The 18,146-nt window shown below is 37.0% G+C and overlaps 1 protein-coding gene and 1 pseudogene across 5 annotated transcripts; both read left to right on the top strand.

Annotated features, from left to right (window-relative positions):
• The first annotated feature begins 1,760 nt into the window (after window positions 1-1,760).
• On the top strand, window positions 1,761-4,597 carry LOC306901581 (amino acid transporter heavy chain SLC3A2-like; annotated as a pseudogene). The gene is made up of 5 exons: window positions 1,761-1,933; window positions 2,007-2,104; window positions 2,454-2,624; window positions 3,617-3,777; window positions 4,259-4,597. The product of its transcript is annotated as an amino acid transporter heavy chain SLC3A2-like (transcript).
• Window positions 4,598-7,778: 3,181 nt separating this feature from the next.
• On the top strand, window positions 7,779-18,109 carry LOC306900264 (uncharacterized protein). 4 transcript variants are annotated; one of them, XM_079467069.1, is made up of 13 exons: window positions 7,822-7,850; window positions 7,936-8,170; window positions 13,271-14,135; window positions 14,256-14,371; window positions 14,503-14,649; window positions 14,738-14,961; window positions 15,295-15,434; window positions 15,567-15,670; window positions 16,848-16,908; window positions 16,982-17,070; window positions 17,147-17,278; window positions 17,366-17,466; window positions 17,591-18,109. In XM_079467069.1, exons 3-13 carry the CDS (start codon window positions 13,340-13,342, stop codon window positions 17,985-17,987), a joined length of 2,307 nt encoding a protein of 768 aa, XP_079323195.1. In that variant the 5' UTR covers window positions 7,822-7,850; window positions 7,936-8,170; window positions 13,271-13,339; the 3' UTR covers window positions 17,988-18,109. The 4 variants fall into 4 exon arrangements, with proteins under 4 accessions (XP_079323198.1, XP_079323195.1, XP_079323197.1 ...); XM_079467072.1 differs by having other exon boundaries at window positions 7,779-8,170; window positions 17,147-17,269; XM_079467071.1 differs by lacking the exons at window positions 7,822-7,850; window positions 7,936-8,170 and adding an exon at window positions 12,370-12,474.
• The last annotated feature ends 37 nt before the right edge of the window (window positions 18,110-18,146 follow it).

Here is an 18,146-nt window from a genome sequence, read left to right as displayed (position 1 = left end):
CCAAAATGCGTCAGAAAGTTTGCCCAACTTACAAAACGGTGTATTCTGAACAAACAATATTGAGTTTGATAGTTCCCTAGATGCATTTCAATTCTGTGTCTCTTATTTGTTTTTCTTTTAAAGTTTGTGTTTAGTTCTTGTTGGCAATTTTTTTGCTTTAACATCGTTGTTACTGTTAGTTATTTTAGTTTTTTAATGAGCGATGGCTTTTGATTGTTGATTTGTGTGTTCAATGTTGAGGTGTAAGTGGAGTGACACAACGGCAAAACCAGTATAAAGGCTCTCAACACAAACTGTTTAAGCAGTTTTTGTCTGTTTGAGGCAGAAAACACATTCAATTGTAGTAAAAGACAAATACTTGTGTTTATTTTTAAATAAGCAACCTTTATTCTCTATTTAGCCAACAAAGAATATTTTGTTCTGTAGTTCATTAGGTAAACTTTACTTTGTCGTGACAACTAATGACTTACACACAAAAGAACTAAACATTAGAAATGTATTAGAACCCATTATAATTTTACATTTAGTCCACACTGGACGCGGCACAACGCGCCTGTCGTGTCCGGTGTAGACACGATGTACATCTAAATTTTTTAAGTTGGGTGGACTCTCTGTTTGTTGGGTTAACTCAAAACATGCTTGTGATAGGTGCCTTAGTATTTTAAGTTGACTCAACTATTTGTTTTTACAATGAAGGTCAGTATCATTGGACTGATACACAACCAACATGCAACTTGTTTTATGCTTGTCCATCTGTGCAAATGTTTCATGGTCTTCTATGCAGTATTCATTGGTGAACTTGCAAGAAAATATTGCAGAGCACTAGACATGAAAGGTTTCCCACATTGATGGAAATGTACTATCTCTCCAAACAATGCCGTGCTAAACCGTTAAAGTCTGCACAACTGTAACAATAAACATGCTCTGAAAAAAAACATTAAACCAGTTTCATCTGGTGTGTCATATGAAATGCTTTTGAAAGGGGTTTTGAAGAGCAGGATGAGACAAGCTTAGAAAGGTCCACCCAGACCCCTGCAGAAGTTTTATAAAGCACAGAACCTCAAGCTGAGAACTGAGAAAATAAACCATACTCCTCAGAGTCTTCCTTTTCCCCTTCCCCATATTGTTTCTCTGAGAGAAAATATAGAATAGTAAACAGATAAGAGGTGTTGATAACAATCAGTGTAAAATAAGACGGTGTGTATTTTAATACAAATTCTTACTTTATTTAATACAAAAAAGGATATTAAGCACGGACCTTACTTATGATTGCCAATATCTCTGACTTTCCAGAATACTACAGCCTACTTAGGGGTCAGCTGTTAAGGGCGGGCAAAGCTGGAACCCACTGTATAAGAAACAGACCTGTAACTTTTATTGGCTATTTAGCTGCAACACCACAAACGACTCATTTTAATTTGCATAGTGTGCAGGTATTTGTCTTTGCATTCTTCTAACAATAGTTTTACATTGTTTTTGGTTCACAGTACTTTTATTCACTTTTTTAACATATTTAATATATTATCATTATATTATTATTGTTGTTTTAAACATTTTCACTGACACATAATTTTCTATACTACACTCCGTAAAAAATAAATTATTTAAATCACCTTGCTGTGCAGTTAGATAAGGGAACTTTATTTACCCACCAAAAATGAATATTGAATAAAACAATTGTTGTGATGCAGGTCAGATTGTCGTGTTCAAAGTTTTCACATTTTATTGTGAAAAGTGTTTTGCAAGACCTTCTTACCGAAATGAAAGACGTAAAACTCAATGGGATGGATCAAGAAAAGCAACCAATGACCAAAGAAACAACAACAGCTAAAGGAAAGAATGGTTGTGTTAAGGTAACAATCCCAGAAGACACTGGATTGAAATTTACCGGCCTTTCCAAATTTGAGCTAAGGAAAATCGCTGGCACTGCTGGGTAAGCATCCATCTACAGTATCTGACTATCTGTCTTTCTGTCTCTCTGATATCCGTTCCAAAATTCCCTGCAGATGGTTTCGGACTCGTCGGGCCTTGCTGGTTCTGTTCTGACTTGGCTGGGTTGGCAGGTTAGCAGGCGCAGTGGTAATCATAGTACAGGCTCCACGGTGTAAAACATGAAAATGATGAATGTGCCTATAGTGCTCTCTGTAAAACTAAGCAACACTGTATATACTTTTTAATGGCTTGAGCAACATAGAAAAAAACAATAGCTGTGGTTGTCTTTCTATGTGGGCTTTGTAATATTACATATAGTCAATAACTGATCATGTAGTCTACACTTAACAGTAAAATAACAGTATTTTCTGTGAAATGGCAAGTTTCCCAGTTTTTCTTGCAAATTTACGTATGTAAAACATTTTTATGTACATTATGCAGAAAAAAACTGTTAAAAAAGGTCTAGTGTAAGTGCACTTCTCACATTTCTAATCTTAATTCTCTCTCACCCTATGTAGGAGTCAAAGAGAAACTAGACTATTTGAACCATTTAAAGGTGAAGGGTCTTGTTTTGAGACCCATACACAGAGTGCAAGCAGACCAGCTGAGCTCTCTAAATCTAACTTCTATTAAATCTGAAGTAGGCACTGAAAATGAACTGAAACGCCTGCTGGACCAAGCACATAAAAAAGGTGAGACTTGATCCTTGATTTCTTGTCTTTCAGGAGCATTATGTGAATTGTGATAACATCAATACAAAATGTTTCTATTGTCCTGCCTTTCTGTTATGGATACACACAGATGTGTCAAACAGAATAATAGTGCTCAAACCTTTTGATTGTGTTCTAGAAGCAGAGTACTGACGACATTAATGAATGTTGTCCTTGGGTAAATCTTAGTTAAACCTAATTTCTACATTTTCCACCCTTTCGTGTTTGGTGTGTGCGCTCTCTCTGTCTCTCTCTCTCTCTCTCTCAGGTATTCCCATGGTGCTGAATTTAACACCCCACTATGAAGGACAGTCTGGTTTAACAGTGCTACCACTGTTGCTGAGAAACTTGAAGTAAGTGCTGATGAGTTTAGCGAGGCCTATAAATTGCTTGGGATAATAATGGAAATATCATGTAGACACTGAGAAAGAAGTAAACTCTCTCTCTGATATTACTTTTTAGGAAGCAAGCAAGTTCTGGATGGATAAAGGATTTGACGGTATTTTCATGTCTGCTCTGGGAGAAATCGTTAAAAGTGAGACCTGGCCATCTATAGAAGCTATATTTAACATGACGGGAACACAAAAAGGTGACTGTAACATCATGCTGAGAACTAACCTGAATTGCGCGATGAAACAGAGCCACCTGCTGGTCAGATGGGGTAATGAACAGTGTACATGCACTGCCAGCAAGTAGTACTGTAACAACATCCATACTCTATTTTTCAACATATTACATTTTTATATTATTTTTTATAATATAAATATATTCAATATTTTCTATTCTCTTTGTTTTCCAAGCACCAATCATTTTTCATCTTATTAAAGTGGATCTAGACTATCAAAATGATTCATTACTCTCTATCTCTCTTGTCCTAATGTCAGAGTTTTAATGGGCTTAGTCAAAGCTCCAAAGTCTCTCCTTGAATGTGGATGATGTCTCTCACTTGCTGGACCGATCTGGCGCTGATCCAGACAAGACTCAGGAAGTGGAGAAACTCTACTCTAATCACTTACAGACTAGTAGAGGGACCCTGGGAACACCAGAATCTATGAGACGTTTTCATGCCCTGCTGTTCACACTGCCGGGCACACCTGTGTTTTACGCTGGGGATGAGATGGTGCTAAAGGCCGGGGTGAGTATAACATAAAACGATAATGATTAAAGCAATTATATACAATTTTAGTGTAACTCATGTCATTACATTACTACATGTTTGAACTAAAACGTTTAATGTCCAGATATGAATTACCTACATTTTGAAATACAAATTTTTTATTGACTGCTGTACATAGTGTTTCTGTCACGTGAAGGTTGCCGTGATCATAATTATAACTTTATATGTATTATATGCATGTTATCTTTAAGTCGCTTTGGATAAAAGCGTAGGCTAAATGACTAAATGTAAATGTAAATGATTTGTAATGTTTTTTTATAGGAAAAGCCTAAAACAATGTGGGACTGATGAACCTCCCCAGAAAAGGCCAATGCAACAACAAAGGTACATTTTCTGTTCATAAGAAATGTTCTCATCACAGTACTATCTACAAATATAAAAACCGTCTTGTTGTGTCGTTCTCTCGCTGATCTCTTTATGTCTTTCACTTACTGTGCAGGAGGATCGTTTAACAGCACGTGATTTCTTCAAAGCATTCTGTGATCTCAGAAGGAAAGAGCGAGCTCTTCTACGCGGAGAATTTATAAACCTTAACAGCAGTGCCTCTTCATTAGCATTTCTCCGCCTGTGGGACCAGAGTGAACGCTTCTTTACTGCCATAAATTGGGGAAATGACTCTGTTCCCTTGACACTCACTAACAGCAACTTACCATCTCACGCTCAAGTTCGCATTAGCATAGACACAACAAATCTAGCCGTGAACAGCATGGTGACATTAAAGAAGTTTCAACTTGGGCCCCAACAGGCTGTTCTGCTGTCTTTTCCTTATGCTGGTTAGACACAGAGTTAACTTATAACTGCCAACTGCTTGGTTTTCTCTAAAGTCTCAAGAGAAAAAAGGGTTTGAGAGTCAAAAACGAAATTGTAGAAGTCAAAGTTTTAATCTTTGCTGTTTAAAATTGCCATGTTTTGTTTGGGATTTTATATGTGTTTATTAAATTCAATATCTTTATTAAAGTAACATTAGAAACACAAATGTGAATATTTTAGAATATTCTATTGTTTCCATGTAAAACACCCAAATGAATATAAATCATCAAATAAAATCAATGTACTTGTAATTTATATTTTTTACTTTATTCCTTCAGATTTTCTTGGAACAAAACAATTGTTATGTCTTGGCGATGTGCCATATGTCGTTAATTCTCAGGGCAGGAAAAGGAAGACTACACTTAACAGGTGTGTGCGTGTGTGTGTGTGTGTGTATGTGTGTCATGTGCGATTATAATATGTGCTATATAAAACTATTACTTCCTGCACACTTTGAGTAAGAAAAAAAGAAAGAAAAATAAAATTTAAGTAACCAGATAAAAACTGAATGAAGATCAACATAGTTTCATAAATCTTCTGTTTAGCAATATGACATATTTTCTATTATATATGTGAACAATGAGGATAACAGCACCAAATTAACACTGCAATTGGTGTAATATTTTACGTTTCGCATGATTTGTCTGATGATTTTGATATTTTTAAGATTGTTACTGTTTGTGTTATTTAATATTAGCTCATTGGTTAAATCTGACATTTCTCCTTCACTTACCTTATTATCTGCTCACTTCATTTCATTTTTCTTCGACAGAAATCCATATATGCTGTGCTTGACTGTTAATGTGTGAGTAAGAGCAGAAGAGAGAGAATGAGATTTCAGAAAGATCTTTGTCTAATTTTTATTGTGAACTTTCCCAAGAGGTGGCGAGGCCTGTTGGCTTGGCCTCCCACAGACATCTTTAGAAAAACATGTGCCTTACAAAGCACTTAAATTCATTAGGACATATAAATGATCAGTGAAGCAAAATATATTTTTTATTTTAAATAAAGCTGCCAACTGATCCTGATTATGCTTGAGAATTTAAGTAAGCTTTTTACAGCAATCAAAAACATGACTTTAAATGCAAAGCAACGTACCCCTAAAATCCTACAATCATATAACAGTATAGAAAGTAAGTGTAGTTCAACAAACACACTTGAAAACCTAATAAAGACAAGTGGAAATAGCTCCTAGAATATTTGGTAAAGACAAAAAAATACTTAGTTAAATACAAATCCAAAACGACATAAGCTTAAATTACAATGTGTTACATTTCTCAAACAATCAGTTTTATGTTTTAACACATAAATTAATTGAATCATATTCAACAATTGTAATTATTTATTAAATCAGTCTGTGCTTTTGTTTCATTGACCGTGTTATTGAAAGATTAAATGAATAATGCTTAAAACACTTAAATGAATGATTAAATTAAAAAAAGCTTCTACAATCATAAAGTTTTAAGGTTTTTATGTCATTTTTATTACAAATTAACATTGTCCCTATCTAAAAAAGTCAAATTTAGTTTTGTGTGTGTTTGGGATAACAATAGTGAGCAAATAATTTATTAGAATTGTTATAACATTAACATACAGTATTTACAGCATGATGGACTTATATGGACATAGTAGGCCTAAATGATTTTCAATTTTGCATTATAATATTGCACATTTACAAATCATGGAGTGTCCACCTTAGAAGTTAATAAGATTATTTCACTAGGGTCCCAACTGTATGTTTGTGTGCGTTCACTCAGGCTCGTGTTGATCTCTGAATGTCAGCGGGGGTACAGTGATATTTCAGACTCGACGGAGAGTGCGACGTGTTTCTGGTAAAACACAGCGTCGCACTCTTGAGATGACAGAATGTGGTCACCGTCTGTGTGTGTTACGTGTGTTTGTCGAACGTGTTTTGGGGTATGTATGTGTATCTGTGTGATTGTGTGTGTGTATTCTGCGGGGATGGGGGTTTCGTTTTGACTCTGGGCAACTTTTGACGGCAGTGAATCGTTTTTTTGTGTTGAAAAGGGGGGCCTTCAAATAGCTCCTTATCTTTTAGATTCTTTTTAAGTTCTAAACCTCATTGCCTGTAAATGTCTTTGAAATACATGTTTGCTAACCTGGTGACAGAAAATAAAATCAGAAATAACCTTGTCATGTCTTTTTTGTGTTGTATGGCACAGACATTAGAATCATCTCATGAATCAATTTGATAAATAACACAAATTATGTATCTCTCTCTCTCGTGTCTTTTCTCTCTTTGCTCTGTATCAGACACAACGCCCCCTCTCGCCCTGTTGATGTGAAACTCCTCCCTGAACAATGCCCAGTCATGCCTGACTCTCGGTTTTACTGATTCAGCCTACTCACATTCACTAGACTTCATTAAAACCCTATTATCTTGAACCTCATCTCGATGATCTTCATGAGCATCACCACCTCCATTATCATCATCATCTTCACCTCACATTCATCTATATTGTTCTCAAAGGTGTGACATTCAATATCGAAATATAGCCTCTTAATTATTGAGCTCTCCTTGAAAGCTTGACCTTAAATTAAACTGGGCATCTTTTGTAGACCTTTTCATATTGTTGTTTTGGACTACCTTAACTAAAAAACTAAAAATCAATAGTTTCTCCATTTGTTGTTCAAATACTATGCCTGACAGTTTTCCAGTTCTAGTTTTGTTAAACTTTGTAAGCATTGACATCATGGAATAAATAAACAAACAATATGGAATAAATACAAAATTATACAAATGTTATTTCCGTGGTTTTCAACCAGAACGCAGTTCTAGGGTGTCACATGTCACACGTAGGCCAAGAACATGTAAATATACATCACATTTCTTGCGATTCTCGAAATGTAGCATAAGCTCTCCAACAGTTTTGGATAATGAGAGGCCTAGGAGTCAAAACAATTGAGAACGACTGTTCACCAATTCAAACATTCAACCTTCAAGAACATTTTACAAATGTTGTGAACCAAAGAAACTCAAAGTACATTCATTATTTTTTTAACCAAAGCAACTCACGCTGCATTAAAAAAAAACATTTGTACATGTTCTGCCAGGGCGTTAAACCAGTGACCTTAGTGTTTCTAGCACCATGCTAGAATTGAGCTACAGTCCCACCTTGAGGGCAAATAGGAAAAGAGAGAGTTAAAACATAAGTAGGGGCAAGGACAGGCGCTTTGTCAAACTGAGAGCTGCTTCTGAGGTCTAAGTCGGAGCCATATAAATTTTTTCTCTCCTATTCTCACTCTCTATAGTGTGTATGATGTTTTTTTCTCACTCGTTTCCAGGATCACAATGACGAAGTCTTCAAAAGATCAGAGGAACCAAGAGAACACTGCCGTACCGAAAGCAAACCATTACCAACGCCTCCGCAAAGAGTTTCTCTATGTCTTTCTCGTCGTTTCTGGCTTACCCTAACAATGCATCCCTCCTTCATCCACTTACTCGTGCATACAGGCATATGCATACACCCTTGCTCATAAACTTCAACTCCCCTTTGGCCCTTGTCTCAAAAATTGAGAGGTAAGTGAGATCTTATTCTGATTATAAAGAACAAACAGTGAAGTCAGTTAGTGATAGCAAAAAGCGACAAGACTTTGTGTTTCGGTTCTGTAAACAAACGTTTAATGAGACAGCTCATCTTTTTCAAATGATGCAAGCACAATTTGTTTGAGCATTTAAGTAGCTAATACAAAATGCCACCCGATCTGTAAACATTTGTAGCATACAAAAAGCATGTGACATACGGCGAGAATGTTTCAGCTCTTTAATTTTAGCCGAGAAATGCTTTTTAAATACTCAAGCCCAAGAGTTCATTAACGCAGAGGCCTAGTTTTGGATTATGACTGGCTGGCGTAGAGGATGTATACGAATTTCAATGCAGATTGACTAACGTATATGTTTGACAGTAGTGCTTCTCATTTTCATTTTATTTCATTGATATCTTTGTTTACTCTCTATAGTCAAAGCTGATTCGGGATTCATTGAATTGGTCATTGACATTTTTATTGTTAATGGCTTTTGTAACAGTAAGTGTGTCATACTATATAACTACAGTAAATGCATCTTTTTTGTTGATTTGTGAACTTGCGCGTCTTTACGGTGTCAAACTCAAACGATTCAACATGTATTGACTGCACAGCCACACCTGCAAGAAAAAAGTGGTTTGAAAAGCTGGTTCTGTGTTGTATTATTACAAACACACTATAATGAAAGTATCATTTATTTTATAACTATTTCAACACACAGCTTAAGGGCAAATTGTTTCCTCTGATTACTTTATAGGTAAGAGTGTCCCGGATTATTGGTTCGATATTCCCGAAGCACTTGTGTGCATCAATGCAAGAGAACATTAACACACAGCGATCAATAAAGATGGGAAAGATGATTATATTAGAAACCAATATGCTTAATGAAACACCAAATCTTCTGCAATTCTTTTTTATTTTATGAATATGATTTTAACTTTGAGCATATTTTTACAAATATAAGTACATCTACATTTATCTGGCAGACAATGTTATCAAAAGCGACTTCGCATTTAAGCTATATATATTTTATCCGTTTGTGTTGTCCCTGGACTTGAATTCGCAACGTTGCCGTTACGAACACCAGATTGTGATTGTATTAGTGATTATTGCTTGGGAAGGTTATTAAAAAAGATATTCAGAATTATCATTTGTAAAATTAGGTTTTTTCCTGCAATGCACACAGATTTCACATTGTCCAGATTCATAGACTACTAATCCATTTAAAATACCCCTAAAGATAAATTCATTTCTAAACAAGAGTTTATGAAATATTGTGTAAGGGTGTTGACATCACCAATTGCAGATTTCCTGTATGCTGTGACTGGTGCCAAATTTAGCATTAATATGCAATTTATATGCAAATATGCATGCAACACTGCATAAGCAGTGCATATATTTAAAAAAGATTTATTCAGCTACTGAAAAGTATTTTAAAAAGCGAGTTAACCGAAGCAAATCAAAAAAGTTAATTTTAATATCTATAATATAATAAAAGTACCATTCACATATTAAGGTAGTATTAAATGGCATTATAAAACTAGTTCAATAATGCTATGATTCTGAATCAGTGGACATATTGTTGCTTTTTGTCTGCGGCATTAATACGAGAAACAGATGAAAGAATGTCTTATTTATGAAGCGCATTTAAAGGTACAAAAGTGTAATTGTTATACAGACTGAATTCCGTCATTCTTATGATCAAAAACAGCTGCAGCTAAAGTATTTCTTCATTAAACGGATCAGACTGAAATGGTTTGTTAATATATATGGCATTTTACATTTCACATGCGCATCACAAAGTGTGCAACATTGATTAAGCTAAAGCCTAGGAGAATGACTACACAATACAAGAAGATCAACAAAATATAACAAATTGATAAAAATATTAGTGAGCTTCTTGTTTTTCTATTCCATGATTGTATAACTTATCCCTGATATGCTAGTTTTACCTTTATGCCAAATAATGATGTCTAATGAATACCCTAACTATTTTGTACCATACAAGTAATTATGTGGTGCTTTAATCTATAACCTGATCAGGCATTAAAAGCAAATACTTTAGAAACATGTCCTCCGGACATCCCTTTTGATCAATTATGCACATGCAGATTGCAAATTAACATCTTAATTTAATTTATTATCAAATGTTATTATTAATTGTTAACTTTGTGACACGGAATCGCTACAGTATATCGGCATAAGAGGGTATATACAAATGTACAAAACTATAAATGTGCTTTTTACAATTCACAAACATCATATTTACTTGCTAAATACGTTTTAAAATATTTCATATTTTAAAGACCTGAACCTTGATGCATTTGCCACTTTTTGACAAAATCTAGGAAAGAAGCTTTCAAAAATGTGCCGTGAATTTTAACATTAAGCACCGACAAAGAGAAGCCATACAATAACATTGCATTTTTAATACATCCTTAAAAATACAACTGTAAATATATTAAATCTCCACTATAATTATTACTGCCACTGACTATGGCAATGCATTGGTATTAAAAACCTAGAAAGCTTTCCCAGGAAATCTCAGCAGAGTGCATTTGGAAATCTTGTAAAATAAAGTGTAACCAAATTTCAATAAAACATTTTTGTAAAAGGTTACTCCAACATTAGAATATACCGGATAGCATATTTCAGTGTACATCAGTCAATGACAAACTAATGGATGAGATGATCGTAAAATTCTGCCATTTATTTCGAGTTGACTAACTCGTATTTGAAAAAACATAAGACGAGCTTTTCTTAATTTCTTTGATTTGTTCAGCACATTCATCTAGGACTCTAGCTTTTTTCACACATGCAGTTCTGAAGGATGTTTGAAGGATAAGATAAACATTTGATAGACTGATAAGAAGAGGGAAAAAAGTCCAGACGGCTCTGTTGTTTTCCCCCTCCTCTGTTCACCTTATACACATCTGACAGAAACTAGAAAACCACCTCCACACGTCCCACAATTTTATCCTGTGTTTTATTCACTTTTCACCGGTTTCCTTTATTTGACCATATTATCTAAAGATCTTGTGTAAGTTAATTATATATTATGTGGCATTTTTCTGAGGGTAAGCGATTCATCAAACGTGTTTTTTACGTGAGTAGTTTAGAAATGTGCCCTCGCTTTGTATTTCGGTATGAAAAATCTGCATTTCTCTTGTCCAGGAATTTGTCTGCTTGTACCGTATTGTCTTACACCTTTATTCTTTCACCCACATTATGCTAATAGTGAGGTTTGTGTAGGTGACTTCTGCAGGTACATTCATACTGTACTTACCACTGACTTACCATCACCCTTGTCAGCCAACACATCAGCTAAACCTACAACCTGCGTGGGGGCTCATCCTGATTGAAAGCTTAGTAGTTGTGAACGAGATACAATGCAAAGAATGAACGTGGGTGGATCTGTAGTATTGACCTGCCAGTCAAAAGGTTACATTTTTGTAAAATGTATGTTTTTATTTTATTTACAAAAACTTGTCATCATCTGCAGAGAGAAAGAAAATGACAAACAAATGTAGGGAAACACTGTGTGGGAGGAAAAAAGGGTGAAGTGAGGAGACAATATACGGGTAGAAGCTGTGGTATGGAAAAAAATATATTGTGGGTATAAGAGGGATACACTTACAATAAGAAAGAGAGAGAGAGAGAGAGAGAGGAGGCGGGGCGTACGGAGGTTTCCCTTGTCCACTTCCTGTTCTGTCGTTGTTTCATGGTCAACTTCCTGTCACATGACTGAGCAACCACAGATTCTCGCTGCCGTAAACACAGACTATTATACAGTTTGTCTTTTCACTCCCACAAATGCATGTGCGAATACATTTGTGCGAAAATGCTCAAACATGCTGTTTTAGTTATAGAGAGATAGATTTGATGTGCCATTGTGATGAGACATTTCAAACACATAAATGCCTAAATACAAGAAAGTGAACAAATGTTTTCTCACTCTGACCAACACACATGACAGGAAGCTGTGCTTCTCACTCAGGTCGTATACATGTACACCCACGCCTTACCTGCCAGTTTAACAACTCTTACGTTCTTTACACTCAAGTCACAAACCACAACAGATGCTAATCTCAAGATAACACTTTGAGCCGCAAGCACAATAGGTCTCATAACCTGCCATCATCTTTGAAGACAACACGCTTCAGTCCTGTATCTTTTTTTCATTTGTACCAAAAGCTAAAACTAGAACGGAGCCGGATTCAGTCCCTTTTCTGCTCTGCTCAGTTCTTCTGTCTAACAACCATGAATGAAAAACAACATAACAGGGATCTATGGGAAACTGTGAGTATACATACTCCTTAAAATGTAGGACAACAGTTAAAAATAGACAGAGAAGAAAATGATGGGAGGAGAGAACGAGGGAGACAGATGTAGAAAGAAAGAGAGTGGGAGACAGAAAGAGAGGGAGATCCGTGACTGCTTCCTCAGGATGTGGTTTTCGGTTCAGTGTTTTAGGGGAGGGGTGACTATGATAAACCGAAGAGTTACCTTTTGATCGGTAACACCTGCAAAAGAAATGTGTATATGTGTGAGAACGTGTTTTCACGTTCATGTAAAATGCGTTTGTGTGCGCACAAGCAAGAAAGAGGCAGAGTGTCTCTGCTTTCTCTTGTGGCACTTTTTTAGTTTAGTTGGCTCGAGTCGTAGGTAGTACACAGCACACAAGTTACTTAGATGTGAACAGATCGAGCAAAATCTGAACAGCCGATAATGGACAGAGAAAGAAAACGGTAAGAGGAACACTTGTGAGTATGAACGCGATAACAAAAGTAATGTCTGATCAAACTTCGTTAAATGATGAAAGAGAGGTACAAAAACGATGAAGTAAAATGGTAGAACGAACAAAGGTTGTTATAGCGCTTGATGGTGCGTTGTAGATGTTTTTTTCTATTTCTGTGGAACTTTGTGTTGACTCACAGCTTTGTCCTTAAAATCAGATTTTACAAAGAGAGACAAGAGAAGGCATCGGGCTAGTGGAAAACACAGTTAACCATCTTGTTTATTTGTGTGGTTGGCTTTAACGTTTGTGCGTATAGAAAGTTTTAATGTCTCTTTATCTTTGTGTATCTTACAACAGTCTTCAGATTCTCTGACTGTCCTGTGAAGAATTCTTCATCTATTTTTATTACGTACCCAAACGGACCACATGGTTGATCATACAACTTCCGAGGGAGAGTCTCTCTCTTTCCCTCATATGTTCGGACCACCGACAGAAGGTCAAGGGTCAACTCATGACATTTACCAGCAAGAATTAGTGAGCAGCCTGACCCAGTTTGAGGTCTCCAACCATCTCCCATGTGAGGCCAGCGACGGCACAGACAGCACAATGAATGGAACGGATCAATCAGGCAATTCATCTTACTGGGGGAATATGTCTCCAGTTTCATATATGGCACTGAACAGGAACAAGGCCCCTGGAATATATGAAACTGTCTGGAGTTCTCACTGTCACCAACAGGGAGCGACAGAGAATTATGACATGATGGGGCCTCAACAACAGAAACTGGATTCTTTCTCCGAGGCTTTCTGTGGCCGTAGCACCTCACGAATACAGGGTGGAGGAGAGCAGAATGGCTTCAACACTCCATCCAACAACTCTACGCCACCTTTAAATGTTATGCCCTTCCCTCTGGTTCTAAGTCCACCTCCGACGCCCCTGCCTCCTCCCTCATTTTCGCCTCCTAAACGACCAGGACACTGCGTATCTGGGCAGATCCTGAGCCAGTCGCAGATGCAAACACAGACAGATGGGTCAATGCAATTCTTTCCTCTATCCTCACCCTCCACCAGCAGGTTCAATCATCCCATTTGGCTCCAGATGCCATCTGAAGACACAGAGGGTGTGGACCTAATACAGCCCATCTCACAAGATTCAAATCCCTCCCTGGTTTATCCAGAGCATGCAGGGCCCCATCTGAAACAGTCTCACCAGAAAAATACAGGTATACACAGCCTTATGATCTCAAGCCATTTAATAATGTTTCACCTAAATACTTTGTACTTGTTGGCAAATCTTAATTTGCTCAGAAAGGACTAATAAGCAATCCCTTTTCTTGCTTTAGACTGTTTACTGTCCTTTAACCCTGCACTGGGCCAACATCTCCATCCACAGTCCTGTGTCCAGCTCCAGTTGGGCCACGAGCTTGGGACTGCTGAGGATCACATTTCATGGCCTCAGGTTTGTGAAATACATATTCACATGTATATGGTGTTAGTGTGCTCAAGCGTAGTTTATTGATGCATTATGACTTGCACATGGGTATATTAGGATGTCTACGATTGTTGTGCACCCACTCTTTATCTTGACAGATGGGGCAATTATCTTCGTCTGGACCTTCTCAACAGCTCAGTCTCCATGTGCAGGGATCAGGGTTAGGAGACGGGTTAAGATTCAGTTGCGGACCGAACTTCAGCTCTGGATCTTCGGACAGACCTCCGATGTCCTCCAACACACAGGCATGAGACCATGTGAAACTTTTTAATACTAGCTGTGCTTTCTCACCCATTGTGCAGCGTCATTATTGTTTTCTTCCCCCTCGTGTAGAATGTCCCCATTGCTGTGTACACCGGAGTCCCCTTCAACAGTGTGATCCAGCTAGGTAGGGAGCTCATGGAGACCTGGGAGGGAACGGTGTCTCACTATACGCCTCCCCCAATGCTGAACCCCACTCGTAGTGGAACAGGACTCTTCTATAACCTGCTGCCCCCATTAGCTGTGGAAAACAGAGCACTGTGGACTGATGAAAGGAAAGACAATGACTCGCACAGGTAACAATAAAACCTAACAGAGATCAGATCACCAGTTTTTTTATGTACTGTAATCATGGGACTTCTGGTTTTAGTCAGGTATGCAAATCCTATCTTTATATTGCAACTAATACAACGGTTTGAATCCCATGAACTGTAATGTAAAATGTGTCTAATGTTGTTCTTTTAGAAGCAAATGAATGAGAATGAGAATAATGAATGACCCAATTAATTAATTGAATTGCTATAAAGTTGCTGAACAGTTATAAGATTGTGGAATTTTTGAGTAAAATTATTTCAAATTTTCTTATGGCATTTTATTAATGAGGTCAATCTTTATCATTCACACCCCAGGTCCATAAATATAGGCCCAGATTTCCAAGCTGAGCTGCATGATTTTTCAGAAGAAATATGGTCAGAGGAACCAGTCAGGGAGGAGCTGTTGTGGAAACCTTGGGCTGAGTTAGAGCAGAGTGACACCATTTTACAGCATGGTAAGCAATAATACTATAATAATCCTTTTTAATGGATTACTGTTCAGACCAGAAAAAACAGTATAATACATTTGCTTGACACTTTTCGTGCGAATTCATTGACTTGATTTCAAACTCTCCACTGTGTCTAAGTGGAGAACCTTTTAGACCTGTGCGCTTCTAGTGTTCTACCAGGAGGTGGTGCCAATTTGGAACTTGCTCTGCATAGCCTGTCTCGTTGCCAGGGAAACATTCTTGTAAGTACAATATTCATTGGGAGTCTGTGTTTATGGGTTGTGCTACAAAATGGGTCCAAATGTAAATCTTTAAAATGACACTTTCAAATTAAACAATCTTTTTTCAACATTGAAAACTTGTCTTCACTAGCCGCTAGACAGAAAATACAACACGAAAAACATCTTGTTCTAAATGGGTTTGTCCTGCCGCGTCACGCAGCGTAATGTCGCATCCAGTGTGGAAGAAATTTCAGTTGATGTGTTCCAATGCATTATTTTGTCTTGTTGCATCGTCCAGTGTAGACGGTGTCAATCTGATAGCACATTCGGTGTGTACTTTTAAAAACGTGTATTGGTCCATCTCAGGTTACGGTTTTATTTTTTGCATTTTTGTTACAGGACTAAATTAACAGGATTGAGTTTTAGCATATAATTATGAAATACAGCATAGCTTACATGCTAATAGTATGAGGACAATAAACAAAGTCTAATCAATTGTATTTGTATTTAAAAAGACATACCTCATTTCTTGGAAGTTAACACTGAAAGGTGAGATAACGGTAATAGCTACAATGTCATAAAATATGCTGAAAACAAGATGAGATGTTTTTTCCTGAAAAGATCCAGATGCAACTTTGTTGAAAAGCTGTGTTGTGCCATGTTTCAAGGATTTCAGAGAGAGGTGTATTGTGTTTACAGGACTAAAAAACTGCAGCCATTTAAATAAAATTATATATCAATCTTAGAAATGTCAAACCAAAATTGATGGAACAAAGGATTTCATGGTAATATATATAGTGATAGATAGCAGGGACGAACAAAAGCTTTCCAATGTTCTAGGTTATTTCCTTATATTCTCTCGCTTTAAATTTGCAGTTTGCTTAATACGAAGAAAATTATATTCTTCATTTGAATTTTTATATAGTGGCGTGGGAACATATGGCACAGATTCTGTGAAATGGCCTTTATAGAGTTAGTCATTTTAAATATATCCTAAAATGTCTTGAGTGGCGGACCTAGACGTTGTTGCCACATCAAATAAATGTGTTCCTGTAGCTCAGATGGTAGAGCACAGAGTTAATAGCACAAAGTTCACAAGTGAAGTCCCAAGGTAAACATGTATACAGGTAAAATAATGTATAGCTTTGATGCAATGCAAATCAATCAGGATAATTTCATTTCTTATCTTCACTAACAGGAAGCGCTAGAGATGCTACTATTCTCCAACTCTGCTCCATCAGAAGACTACCACCATTCTGGTAAATACTTGGGTGACAACCTTTACAAAACATTTATGAAAACTTACATTTTACGGGGGGTTTTTTCATGCAGGCACACATACATGGACTAAAAGTGAGCAAAAACTACTCCATAAAGCATTTACAATCTATGGAAAAGATTTCTCCTTTATTCAGAAAATGGTAATAGCTCAACTTTAATCTAAAAGACTAAATTTAGCAGAATTCAGCACTTACATTTAACATCTAATTGTGTCAGGTACAAACAAAGACGGTGTCTCAGTGTGTAGAATTTTACTACAACTCAAAGAGACTTTCGGAGAAACAAAGAAAACAGATGGAAAGAGAAAAAGGATGTCCAGAGGAAACAAACACTCTTACGGTTTGTCAGGTAACAAATTCAGTGCAGGGATAAGACCTCACAATCTCTAATCTCATTAGTAACGGCAGGAAATTGAAGAGTCTTTGTCATTTACAGGTACCTTCAGTCCAGAAGATGCTAGTTAACCAAACAAGTATTGAGAGATTGAGTCACACCCCACCACTTCCCACAAGCTTTCCTTGTAAACAGTGTGGAAAGTACGAACAACTTTGTCTTTGTATTCTCTAGTGTCCTTGTGCTACTATTAAAATGTGGCTATAGTATTGGCAATGCTTATTTTGAAAGTGATATGTAATCTTGACCTTCAAACTCTCTTTTCAGAATGTTCTACAAGATCAAAAGTAGAAACGCACACATGAAAATCCATCGGCAACAGCAAGAGGATTGGAGAGAAAAACTCCAGATTCACCCAATTCAGCACCACGGCCTTAACTTAACCAGAGCATTACCTCATCCAAACCAGCAACTCCTAACACAGACCCACCATCAGAACCACATTTTGACCCAAAGCCTGATTCAGAACCTGGTCCAGTCACAAACCCAGCTGGCATTTCTCCAGAGCACAAAGACAGAGTTCATGCCCAAACAGCAGTACCAATTATATGGGTCCCACCCAAAATCAACAGATTGTGCTCAAAGTACTTCTCTCACCACTTCACTCTGGACATCAGACATGGGTCTCCCTGCACAGCCTAAAGACAGGTGGCCAGTTCTATAAGAGACCATATAAAAGGGGCTCCATTTGAGCATACAGGACAGTCATTCTATGGGTTTCCATTTTTTTTATTACATCCTTGGCAAGTGTCAAATTTACAATTTAATAAAGTGTGCTTATTGTGAGGGTTTACGTCATTAATTGGGGCAGAATAACCACATG

Source organism: Barbatula barbatula (genome assembly GCF_947034865.1).
Source record: "Barbatula barbatula genome assembly, chromosome: 1".
NCBI lineage: Eukaryota > Metazoa > Chordata > Actinopteri > Cypriniformes > Nemacheilidae > Barbatula > Barbatula barbatula.
Note: the sequence above shows the minus strand (reverse complement) of the source record. Positions and strands in the feature narration are given on the sequence as shown.

Bases quoted from the DNA above. Each gene is read 5' to 3' on its own strand.
- LOC306900264 (XM_079467069.1), top strand. From the start codon at position 13,340: ATGGTTGATCATACAACTTCCGAGGGAGAGTCTCTCTCTTTCCCTCAT. The intron at 14,372-14,502 runs GTTTGTGAAATA...TTATCTTGACAG, and splicing joins ATCACATTTCATGGCCTCAG to ATGGGGCAATTATCTTCGTC. The intron at 15,435-15,566 runs GTAAGCAATAAT...ACTGTGTCTAAG, and splicing joins TGACACCATTTTACAGCATG to TGGAGAACCTTTTAGACCTG.